Source organism: Geotrypetes seraphini, chromosome 13, assembly GCF_902459505.1.
Source record: "Geotrypetes seraphini chromosome 13, aGeoSer1.1, whole genome shotgun sequence".
NCBI classification, from domain to species: domain Eukaryota; kingdom Metazoa; phylum Chordata; class Amphibia; order Gymnophiona; family Dermophiidae; genus Geotrypetes; species Geotrypetes seraphini.
In genome coordinates this window covers 7,294,385-7,307,425 of record NC_047096.1, presented here as the reverse complement: position 1 = coordinate 7,307,425, position 13,041 = coordinate 7,294,385, and the positions used below count along the sequence as shown (strand labels likewise).

The 13,041-nt window shown below is 43.6% G+C and overlaps 1 protein-coding gene across 4 annotated transcripts in view; it reads left to right on the top strand.

Moving 5' to 3' along the window:
* Positions 1-12,568, top strand: part of ST7L (suppression of tumorigenicity 7 like) — an 83,602-nt gene extending 71,034 nt beyond the window's left edge. For all 4 annotated transcript variants that reach the window (XM_033917537.1, XM_033917538.1, XM_033917536.1 and 1 more), the window contains exon 15: positions 12,188-12,568. In XM_033917537.1, coding sequence (XP_033773428.1) covers positions 12,188-12,283 — 96 coding nt within the window. In that variant the 3' untranslated portion in view covers positions 12,284-12,568. The remainder of the gene's footprint in view (positions 1-12,187) is intronic.
* Positions 12,569-13,041: the final 473 nt, after the last annotated feature.

The following is a 13,041-nucleotide window of genomic DNA, read 5'->3' as shown; positions in this document are numbered from 1 at the left end:
AAAGAGATAATGGTTACTGCGGATGGGCAGCTCTATGACCTCACAATGCAGTTGTATAGAGCCTTAGCCTATAGGAAAAGGAGATGCAAATGTTAAGAGCCTTAACCAATAGGGAGAGGAGGAGATAGTGGATGCTGCGGATGGGAAGATTGGATGGGCCGTTTGGCCTTTATCTACCATCATGTTTCTATAACCATAAATCTCTATGACCTCACAATGCAGTTGTATAGAGCCTTAGCCTATAGGAAAAGGAGATGCAAATGTTAAGAACCTTGGCCAATAGGGAGAGGAGGAGATAGTGGATGCTCTGGATGGGCCATTTGGCCTTTATCTGCCGTCATATTTCTATAACCATAAAGCTCTATGACCTCACAATGCAGGTGTAAAGAGCCTTAGCCTATAGGAAAAGGAGATGCAAATGTTAAGAGCCTTAGCCAATAGGGAGAGGAGGAGATAGTGGATGCTCTGGATGGGCCATTTGGTCTTTATTTGTTTCTACAACTTTTATCACCAGGGAGCAAAGGTATCTAGTTCTTGGACTGAACTGGCATCTAACTACTACTATTTATCATTTCAATAGCACTGAAAGACATTCACAACGCTGTACATTTAACATTCAGCTAACAGCTGCAAGGTCAGACCACGTTCTCTAACCAGCCTCCATTTTGCATCAGTAAAGAGCGGCTACTTGGTCTTTTATCTGTACCTTAACCAAACACTATTGCTTAAATTCATCATGTCATCTTGATAGAATATTAAGACAGCCTGTCCTGTGAAATTCCTTTGCTTAACTACCAGCTTCTCAGCCTCCCCCAATCATCAAAAAGTCTACAGTGTGTAGACATTTCCCCCATTACAGGTAAGCAAATTCACTTTATTCAAAGTTGTTATTCACTAAATGCCTGGTGAACTCTGTCATCCTGAGCTTTGTCATCTGCTTCCAGTATATACACTTCCCCCTCCGTATTCGCGGGGGTTAGGGGCAGAGCCTGCCTGCGACTATGGAAAATCCGCAAATAATATTCAGGCCGGTTCTGCCCTTATCCCCCCCACTTCCCCTGGCTATTTTTAGCCCTGTAAGTCCCCCCTTAAGTCTTACCTGGTGGTCTAGCAGGTTTTCAGGCAGGAGCGATCTTCCCATGCTCCTGCCCCGTGCAGATCGCTCGAGAGGCTACGGGAGCTCAAGGCAGTGATTTCCTGTGAGCGATCTGCACGGGGCAGGAGCGTGGAAAGATTGCTCCTGCCTGAAAATCTGCTAGACCACCAGGTAAGGTTTAAGGGGGGGGGCTTACAGGGCTAAAAATTGCCCAAAAAATGAAAAAAAAAAAATTCTGGTCAAAAATCACAAATAACCGAATCCGTAGATAAAGAATTCGTGAATACGGAGGGGGAAGTGTAGAAAGTAGGCATGCAAAAAACTAGGTTTGAGCCAGAAGTCAGAGAGCTGCTACTTGCAGGCAACTTGAAAGAGTTTAAAAAATATATATATTGAAGGTGGGCTTGTTTTTAAGCCACAGCATTTGCCGCTTTCTAAAAACATTAAATGACCCATACTATAGCCCTTCCCAAGACTTGATGGCTTATAGGCTCAGCAACTACCTTCCCTGTGTTAAATTTCTTTTTTTAGGTTTAAAAAAAAAATCCTGTTTATACTCAATAAACAGGTGTCAGATAGTATGATTTAAAGCATGCTTTTTATCAGCTCTATCCCCAGCCTGGTATGCATCTGGTATTCCTGCCCACACTTTGATACTCTGCTTCCTTAGGAATTTATTGTCCAAGAGTTGAGAAGCTTTCGCACATTGTCTCTTTCCAGATCCGGCATATTGGAAGCTAAACAAAATGAGTCAGAACTTGGGGATTGGCTATTCTGTAATTATTTTTTTGTACTTACTTTGCCCTCGCCTGCCTTTGAACAGCATAGCACACTCTCCTGAATAATCCACCTGTTCCCTCACTTTGACTAGTTGCAGTTTTTTTGACATTCTTGAGAACTGTCCTCATCTAATGTGACTTTTAAGGTTACAATACGCTGCTCTCTCCTTCCTCACCAGCCTGTGTTTTGAGTTTTAAATCATCGGTGTTGGGAGGAGAGAGCCCTGATCTGGGGTACAGCTAGATAGGATGTGACTCTTCAATGATGATATAGCTGGAGTTGGGGTCAAGGCAAGGTAGGACCCATATGCTCATTGTGGGAGCACAAGGCAATATTTTCGTCTAACTCTGGCATAGTATTAGAACATAAGAATTGCCGCTGCTGGGTCAGACCAGTGGTCCATTGTGTCCAGCAGTCCACTCATGCGGCGGCCCCCAGGTCAAAGACCAGTGCTCTAAATGAGTCCAGCCTCACCTGCGTACATCCCAGTTTAGCAGGAACTTGTCCAACTTTGTCTTGAATCCTTGGAGGGTGTTTTCCCCTATGACAGATTCCGGAAGACCGTTCCAGTTTTCTACCACTCTCCGAGTGAAGAAGAACTTCCTTACGTTTGTACGGAATCTATCCCCTTTTAACTTTAGAGAGTGCCTTCTCGTTCTCCCTACCTTGGAGAGGGTGAACAAACTGTCCTTATCTACTAAGTCATTATCTTGAATGTTTCGATCATGTCCCCTCTCAGTCTCCTCTTTTCAAGGGAGAAGAGGCCCAGTTTCTCTAATCTCTCACTGTACGGCAACTCCTCCAGCCCCTTAACCATTTTAGTCGCTCTTCTCTGGACCCTTTTGAGTAGTACCGTGTCCTTCATGTACGGTGACCAATGCTGGATGCAGTACTCCAGGTGAGGGTGCACCATAGCCCAGTACAGCAGCATAATAACCTTCTATCTGTTCGTGAACCCCTTCTTAATTATTCCTAGGAAAATGGATTGGGATATACAATTCGTAAATGTAGGCCTGCCTACAGTGTAAACACGTGTGCATTTTGGGAATAGCAAAAGAAAAAGTGAGGACCATGGGGTCCCAGGGTAATTAATACCACACTCGTCATCTTCCAATGCTTGATAGACTATAACGTTTTAGTACATTGGACTCCTGACGCAGTCAACTCTGTGTTGAATTGTGCTTCTGCAGCTGCAAATACTGACCTTGTCATTTTTTACAATCTTAATAAATAGAAGTGTGTTTTTTTTAACCTTTTGAACCTTGCTTTTTCTTTCCTGCTTGCTACATATGAGGCTCTTGCTCTCCCTCTGTCCATACTGGGGCCAACCAATGGTCCATCTAGCCCAGTATCCTGCTTCCCAACATGCAATGCTAAAGAAAAGGTGTGTACATCACATCTCTCCACTCCTTTCCAAGCTTCACTGGCTTCCGATAACTTCCAGAGTCCACTTCGAATGCATCAGCCTAACCTTCAAGATCCTCCACGGCATCCTTCCTCCATTAATTCCACTTTCCTGGAATTCCTCAAATCTTAGTACCTCCAGACCTACCCAAAAATCAAAACTATCCTTCCCCTCACTAAAAGGCATTTCCCACCCAGGAAAACTGGGGACTTCCCTCCTCTTCAGATTCACCGAGCTCTGGAATAACCTCACCCCTTCGGAACCTGAGTGCTCTTCAACCCTTCCACAAACATCTGAAAACCTGGCTTTTCTCTAAAATCTAACTTCTCCCTCCTCTCTGACATCCTAGTTCTCTAACATTCTTCTTCCCTCCGATCTTCATCTAACCCTTTCCCTGGAGTTCCTTTCCTATTACAATCCCTGTAAACCGTGCCGAGCTCCACGACCATGGAGATGGCGCGGTATAAAAACCTAAGGTTTAGTTTAGTTTAGATCCAGTGAAAGATATGACAGAATGGAAAAGGTTTTGGAAATTGCAAAAGAGATGTTGAACTGGCTTGTTGCTCATTGTGGGGAGCAGTGAGGACAGCTCTGGGGAACATTGGGAAATTTCAATTACACTTCCCCCTCTGCGTTCGCGGTGATAGGGGAAAAGCATAGCCGTGAATAACTATTCGTATATTATTCACGGATTTTTGGTAACAAACCCCTAAAAAAGATTAAAAACCGCAAATAACCTAACCTGATTTACTCCGGGAGCAGCGATTTCCTCTGTTCAACGCCAGGAGCAGCGATTTCCTGTGATGTAAATTGGGGGGCGGAGCCAGAGAATGAAAAACCGCGAACAATCGAAACCATGGTTAACGAAACTGCGAATACCGAGCGGGGAAGTGCCCAGGTGAGGGAAGGGCTTCAATGAAAGACTCCTTGGGTTTTGTGAAAAGCAAAAGTCATGGCAGAAAGGAAAACGGAAGTCCTCTGCGTTGGTCCCAGAAAGTAGATGCATGGAACAATTGATATGACTTACGAACAACTCGGTCTTCATCCTGCTTTTATTCACATTGTTACTCAAAACTCCTGGCTTTAATTAACCACTGGACCTTTATAAATGTAGACTAGCAAAGCAGAAACACAGGAACTTTATTATGGGCTTGGGGAGAGTGATTGTTCATGGTGAGTATCCTGACTAGCATGTCTTTGATGCTCAGATTCTTCAGATGAATGAAGCCTCTTGATTGTCTCGTCACCTGTATTGCTTCTTTCCACCTTCTAGAGAGGACAATATATGCTTTCTTAAAGACGTTTGATGTATTTTGCCTTTGATGCTTCCTGCTCCTATGTTTTCATGGCTGTCTAGACCGTATTCTAACACAGAGGGCATTTGGTTTTACAGAATAGCCTTCAAATTGTTGTTCCAGTGCTATCAGAAAGTGTAAGGGCCTTTAGAGCTTGCTCAACTGCTTATTAGAATGGATTACACTGCTCTCTTCATATGATGTGCTAAAATCCGCCCAAAGGCAGAGTGTCAATCTGAAGAAAGAGACTGTGTGAACGCGAAAGCATCAGGTCCGACTTCATGAGTATTTTGGATGCTTTTCATGTTGATTCAATCAAACATTTGACAGCTTAGAGATAAATCCAGAATCCAAAACAAAAATCTAGTGGAATTGCTTGAGTGTCACTAAGCATAGGCTGAGAGCAGGAGGAACACTTTGAAAGATTAGTACCCTAAAATCATGTAGGTCCTGTCAGACCATCACGTGCTTGGAAAAGTTACAGGTAGATACATCTTTTAGCCATGAATACTTTTTAACCAAGCAATTCGGAACTAGGGCTGGAAATTGTCATGAACATTCTTTCATAGCTAGTCAGGAATTGAACATAAGAATCGTCGCTGCTGGGCCAGACCAGTGGTCCATCGTGCCCAGCAGTCCGCTCCTGTGGCAGCCCTTAAGTCAAAGACCAGTGCCCTGACTGAGTCTAGCCTTACCTGCGTACGTTCCGGTTTAGCAGGAACTTGTCTAACTTTGTCTTGAATCCTCGGAGAGTGTTTTCCCCTACGACAGACTCTGGAAGAGCGTTCCAGCTCTCCACCACTCTCTGGGTGAAGAACAATTTCCTTACGTTTGTACAGAATCTGTCCCCTTTTAACTTTAGAGAGTGCCCTCTCGTTCTCTCTACCTTGGAGAGGGTGAACAAACTGTCTTTATCTACTAAGTCTATTCCCTTCATTATCTTGAATGTTTCAATCATGTCCCCTCTCAATCTCCTCTGTTTGAGGGAGAAAAAGGCCCATTTTCTCTAATCTTTCACATCATGTCATCTCCTGTTTGTTACTCTCCTACTAACTTTATTCCAGCTCTCAAGGATGGAGGGAGGTGGGTTCATAGACAAAACCGCCGAAGACAAAGGCGCGCGCCGACAACTGAGCACAAGACGGAAGCGCGCGCCGAAGAAAAAGAGTGTTTTTATGGGCTCCGACGGGGGGTTTTGTTGGGGAAGTCCCCCCCCCCCACTTTACTTAATACAGATCATGGCGGCGTTTTGGGGGGTTGTAACCGCCCTCATTATACTGGAAACTTAACTGTTTCCCTGTTTTTTTAGGGAAAAAGTGAAGTTTTCAGTAAAATGTGGGGGGGTTACAACCCTCCAAACCCCTCACAACACGGCGCGATCTGTATAAATTAAAGTGTGGGGGGGTCTCCCCCACCCCCCCTGTCGGAGCCCTTTAAAACAGTCATTTTCTTCGGCGTGCGCCTTTGTCCCGGCGTGCTTTTGACCTGACACCAGGGAGGTGAGGGTAGGAGGCTATGCACCAGGGTTCCTTGTAAAAGCATGCAGTCTGACCACTATGAGTCACTAGTGCTCGATAATGCACTTCCTGCCTCAGGGACTCTCACCTACTACAATTTTAATGCGATTCATATTGAAGACTGAACCACCCCAAAACTTTTTTTTTTTTTTTTTTTTTTTTTTGGGGGGGGGTCCTTCATCAAGATATTTCCCAAATCCCAGACTGCTTTAAGGAGAAGTGTGTGGTTAAACTGTAGCCAAATTGAAGATGATGTCAAGAATTTAACACTGTAGAAAAGAAGCTGAAAGTGATAGTAATTTTCCTTTCTGGGGGGAACAAGCGTGTTTTGGTTTAATTTTGGCTACCACATGTTAAACAAATCCATGCCCTTTACTACTGCACTTATTAAATCAAGAGTGAGAATTATCATTTTTACCCCCTGCTGAACTCTCTGTCTTTATAAACACTGCAGGATTTTGTTTATCATAAAGTCAATTTGAGGACTTTGAATATGTGCAGTTGTATACCAGTATCGAATTAACTTTGGCAGGCATTATATGCCGCAACTGCAAACAAGGATGAGGGACTTAATTTTACCAGGCTGTAAGCTGCACTTGCTCCGTCCTCCGTATCTAATGTCAATGTCAGGTTGTAATCGGAGTAAAGCTGCCTTGGCTTGTTATGGGGATGAATGTGAAATCGCATCCGCATCTCTGCCTTCCACTTTTCTATGCCGTAACCAGGGCTCTTAAAACAGTGTATCTCAAACTGTGTGCCTCCTGAGATTTCATGTGTGACGCGGTACTCTGGGGAGAAGGAGAGGCCCAGGTGCCAGCTGATTGGCTACAGGACACGTCTCATGGTGAGAGGCACGTCCTGTAAACAATCAGCCGTGCCTCTCCTTCTCTCCAGCCCTCTTCCCTGCTGGCACCCCATTCTGGCACCTCAGGGCCTGTCTGGAGGGCCTTTGTGCGTGCGCGTACATCATCACGGCAACGTTCGTACACTTCCAGATGCCTCGAGCTGCGGTCATTACATTTAGTATGCCGCAGCTCGAGAAAGTTTGCGAGACACTGCTCTAAAACATTGAGCCTGAAATGTAAAGGACAATTTTTTTTATGGGGGGGGGGGGAGTGGGGGAGAACGTAGGTAAATTAAAAATGTTGAACTACCTGTGAAGCTTAGCTGGATTCAAGGAGGAGTGCAATAAAAGCTTGTTTGTCTTCAAGCTGAAAGCTTAATTACATTACATTAGTGATTTCTATTCCGTCATTACCTTGTGGTTCAAGGCAGATTACATAAGATTTACCAGGAGGTTACATAGTAGATGACAGCAGATAAAGACCCGAATGGTCCATCCAGTCTGCCCAACCTGATTCAATTTAAATTTTTTAATTTTTTTCTTCTTAGCCATTTCTGGGTAAGAATCCAAAGCTTTACCCGGTACTGTGCTTGGGTTCCAACTGCCGAAATCTCCGTCAAAACCTACTCCAGCCCATCTACACCCTCCCAGCCACTGAAACCCTCTCCAATCCATCCTCCCCAAACGGACAGACACAGACCGAGCAAGTCTGCCCAGTACTGGCCTTAGTTCAATATTTAATATTATTTTCTGATTCTAGATCCTCTGAGTTCATCCCAAGCATCTTTGAACTCAGTCACCGTTTTACTCTCCACCACCTCTCTCGGGAGCACATTCCAGGCATCCACCACCCTCTTCGTAAAGTAGAATTTCCTAACATTGCTCTTGAATCTACCACCCCTCAACCTCAAATTATGTCCTCTGGTTTTACCATTTTCCTTTCCCTGAAAAAGATTTTGTTCTACGTTAATACCCTTCAAGTATTTGAACGTCTGAATCATATCTCCCCTGTCCCTCCTTTCCTCTAGGGTATACATATTCAGGGCTTCCAGTCTCTCCTCATACGTCTTCTGGCATTTTCGTCGCCCTCCTCTGGACTGCTTCAAGTCTCCTTATGTCCTTCGCCAGATACGGTTTCCAAAACTGAACACAATACTCCAAGTGAGGCCTCACCAATGACCTGTACAGGGGCATCAACACCTTCTTCCTTCTACTGGCTACGCCTCTCTTTATACAGTCCATCATCCTTCTGGCAGCAGCCACTGCCTTGTCACACTGTTTTTTCGCCTTTTTACATGAGAATTGTCATAGGTTACAAGAATTGTAGCTTTACATGAAAATTGTCATAGGGATTACATATGAATTACCAAGAAATTGTCAGGAATTTGAGGTGATATATGTTGGGTAGTTTAAAACCTTTTAGATTTGAAAGGGGTAAGAGAGGAGGTGGTGGAGTATGGGAAGGAATTGGTCTTGTTATATAGGTTTTATGTATTTTTTGAAGAGTAGAGTTTTACTTTCTTTCTTAATTATTGACTAGGCTCATTTTTCCAAAGAGCCAAGTAAGTATTTCATATGTCAAACCAAGAGCCCATGCATCAAGGTAAGGCGCATATTCTTGTCACCTTCACAGTTAAAATATCACGACTTCATGTGGCTCGGATTCTCCTTTGATTCAGTTGATTCTGCAGTAATAATCTGCGTCAATTCAATACATATATTTCCTGGAGAAAGGATTACTGGTACAGAGCTGACGAACAGCACAGCAGCACCGTGATTGACATCGCTCCATAATAGTGATTGTGACCAAACAGAAGGAGATAAATGGTGAATAGTGGGAACCTGCATATTTTATATTGTAAGAGTTATCGTGTACCTATTTAAGTCAAATTTTGAGTAAAAACTATAGTGTAGGGGATAATTTCTCCAAGAGGAAGGCAAAGCCTTTTTTTTTTTTTGCATTACCCAACAGAATGCTCCAGTGGAGGTGAATAGCAGCGATAAAGTGTCAAGAAATTGATATATTGCCTTTCTAGAAAACATAGAAAAATGACGGCAGATAAGGGCCATATAGCCCATCAAGTCTGCCCACACTATTTACCCACCCTCTTAGGTCTTCTGACCTCTTAAGTATAATTGTAATTATACTGTCACTCTACTGACCCGCTCATTCAAGTCCTAGTGACCCTATCCCTTGGCATGACCTCGTAGGGATCCCACATGGGTATCCCATTTGTTCTTGAAGTCTGGGATGCTGCGTGCCTCGACCACCTGCACTGGAAGCTTGTTCCAATGCTCGATCACTCTCTCCGTGAAGAAGTACTTCCTAACGTCTCCACGAAACTTCTATGAATACAGTCAGTGGTTTACATATGCAGATACAAGATCCTTTATTCAAAATCCCCGGAATGATAATGTTAAGTCAGCCCTCCAACCTTTTCTGCTTCTCGCTGCCACCCTGAGTGGAATCGGCAGTTCTCTTAGCCACTTTCCAGCCCTCTGACCTGAATTGCACAGAGGCCAGGAGAAAAGCATGCCCCCTGCGTGTGTCTTGTTGGGGGAAATGGACTACTGGTTTGCGTCAAATTTCGGATTTTGGAACTTTTTGGTTTTCTGAATTTCGGATAATGGATCTTGTGCTTGTACGATATGCATGCACAGTAGTAGGCAGCAGTGAATAGTTATGGCATTCAAGGGGTGGGGGCAAATGCTACCCTTGCCCTCCACCTCCCAGAAATGTTTACAATAGATGTTTCCACATCTTAATGCTGTTGTCACATATCATGTAAAATATGACTCGAAAGATTAAAGAAAACATAAATTGTCCAGTGTACATTTAGCAAAAAGTTAGGACTTAAAAAAATAATAGTTATTATTAGTGACAAGCAAAGTAAATGATGAGGTTAATTTCTGTTACAGAATTTGTTCAAAATGTCCTCCTTCAGCAGACTCGGGCGCAGAGAGGTGTGCGCTGTTCTTACTGCAGCGTTGATCATACGTTAGTCCCTGGCCTTTCCGTTGAACAAGTTTCATCAGTAATTTTCAGAAGGTTAAGGACTCCCCGTGTCCAATATTTTGTTGGAAATTCAGCAATAAGTTGTTTTTAAGTAAACCCCATTTTCACAGTTATTGTACATCATGACATCACCCTGATGTCACTTTTGCTTAATAGAGTGAGGTCACCAGTGAGTTTTGGCAGTTAGATATGCAAAGTGCGGTGTGACATTTTATTTTGATTCAAATAGCTGAAGTTTGCTTAAATTATGCATTTAGAAATGTATATAAGATTTTTAGATCACCTTTTTTGACTAAATATGAATCATTGGTGTCTTGCTTGTAAAATGCATCTGACCTTCCTATTCCCATTTTCAATGTAGTAAGTAATAGAGTGTAAAAATGTTCTTTGAAGAAGTAATGAATGCAGACACATAAGGAACTAGGGAGAAAGGCAATCTCTCTAATAGTTACAAAAAAAAGAAGAAGCCAAAAAGAACCCCTGCTTTCTGGTCTTTAAAGAAGTAAACCAGAGAGGCACATCGGACACGCATCAGAACAGAGAAATATAAGTATCCTGGATATGTAAAATGTATTTATTTGCATTATTAATGTTCTTTCTTTATTTAAAAATTTCTATACCACATAAAACATACATAAAAATCTGGCAATACATATATATTCATCGATAAAGCCTAATCCCACATGTCATTTCTAGGCATCAACTAGAGCAGAGTATTTCAGTCGGGTTTTCAGGATTTCCCCAATAAATATGCATTGAAAGCAATGCATGCAAATAGATCTCATGCATGTTCATTGGGGAAATCCTGAAAACCCGACTGGAATACGGCTCTCGAGGACTGGAGTTCCCTACCCCTGAACTAGAGAATGACACGGGGAAAAAATTTGTCCCCGTCCCTGCGACCACTGTCCTCGCCCCATCCCCTCAGAATCCATACAAGCCTCAGTACTGCAATATTTAGCTTATTCCTTCCTTATAAATCAAAGTTCTGGCTACTGAACTAGAGAAAGAGATGTTCAGCTGGCAGGACTTTGTTTATAAATTTTTATAAACACAACTAATATACTACTTTATCCTAAAGCAAAAAATAAATAAATAGAAATTTTTTTTTCTACATTTGTTGTCTGGTTTCTGCTTCCCTCATCTTCTCATTCAATTCCTTCCATCCACTGTCTGTCTTCTCTCTGCATCTTCCATTTGCTCTGTTACTGTGCCTCTCCCTTCACCCCCCCCCCCCCCCAAAATTGGTCTGGCACCCATCTTCTTCCCTCTGCTCCCCCCATAGTCTGGCATCTCTGTCTTCTTCCCTTCTCCCCACTCTCTCTTCCCCATTCCCTGCAGCGTCTTCTCCCCACTCTGTCTTCCCCATGTCCTTTCAGCATCTGTTCCTTTCCTCCACCACCCTTTCCTCTCACCACCTCACCTCCCTTCAGCACCCCTTGCATGGCGCATTTTGAGTAACTTTCACAAAGCCATCAGATCCTGCAAACAGCGTGCATGTGTGGGAGGAAACTTCTCTTCTTACAAAACCGAAAGTTGCGTCAAAGGAGAAGCTTCCGCCCACACACGCACGCTACTGCTTGCAGGCTCCGACGGCTTTGTGAAAGTTACTCAAAACGTGCCCTGAAGGTAAGGGGGGAGGGAGGGAGATAGATTCAGGTAAGGAGGGAGGAGGCCATGCACGATTGGTGACCATGCTCGTTCCTTCCCTTAACTGCGGGGACAAGGCCATTCACCGCTCCATGGGACAGTGGATGGCCTTGTCCCCGTACCCGCAGTGAGCACTTTTCCCCCCCTCACCCTTTCGGCAGGTTACCCGCGACTAGCTGCGGGTAAGAGCTACCGTGTCATTCTCTAGCATCAACAATAAAATTACACCTCAATCACTAAATCATCACAGCCTTCCATCCTATCTTCTAGCATTTCTTCATTCTTTAGTTATATGGCATTATATAAAAGCAGTGACAAATAGTTGTGACTTCAACAGTTTCTTAAAACCCAATCTAGCTGAGCACAAACGCAAGGATCCTGGCAGAGCATTCCAAAGTGTCGCACCCCTCACAGTAATTATTGTGCTGAAAAGTGAAGACTTCTATGTGCCAGTCTGAGGTGGAGAATTTGTCGCTTTATTTTTGTCACTGCTGCTCCTTGTAATAATTGCAGGCTTTGATTACTGTGTGTGTACATGCCCTGCTTGAAAATACACTTTTGGATTCTTTTTTTTTTCCTTTCAGTTTTTCGGCACACTCTTTGCACCCTTCGGCTTTGTGGTGGAAAAGATTGAGAGCTTTATGTCTTCTGGCTTGTGGCATCAACTGGCTCAAATCTGACCCGACCAGGGGCTAAGGACCTACACACTTTACCCTGGCTCAATCTGTTCTTTATAGGACTTATGGAACAGTCTGTAATCGGAGTCGAAGCAAAACCTCATCCATTCATACATTCTCGTACTCCGATGGTGCTTCCAGGAACAGCTTACTTATTGTTTCATCATAACAAAACACAGGAATGTTTTGTGGGTTACAGAGGAGGGATGCATTGTACCAGTCAAGGCTACTCTGTTTATTTTAAGAGCAGCTAAACCGTAAGACGTTAATAAATCAGGTTAAGCTATTCTCAGAATTTTAAGAATTTCATTCTTTTGACAGACATGCAATGAATTCTTTTGAAATGGCATTTTTTAAGTACTTGCAATATTTCCACATGTCCATTGTAGGACAGTTGCATGCAGTTTCTGTGATTGTTGATCTGGTGCTGAGGATGAGTAATGTAGAAATTAGCATATCCTAACGGTTAACATGCTGCTTCAGAGGGGCCGCTGTCGCAGCTGTCATTGTAGCGAGTCATTCTCCAAAAACCGTACATGCAAGTGAGGTTGGCAGAGAGTAGTGAAGGTTTGCTGACTTTGCATGTGCCCATTGCTGGTGATAGCGATCGGCATACAATAAACCCAAATTGAAAATTGACAGGAGCGATAACCCACTCCCTCCTACTGCCAAGCAACATCTCCCCCTTCCTCTGCTGAACCCCCCTTACCTTGTTTATGATGGCTGGATGGAGGAGTGCCTACTCCCTCCGGCTAGCAGGC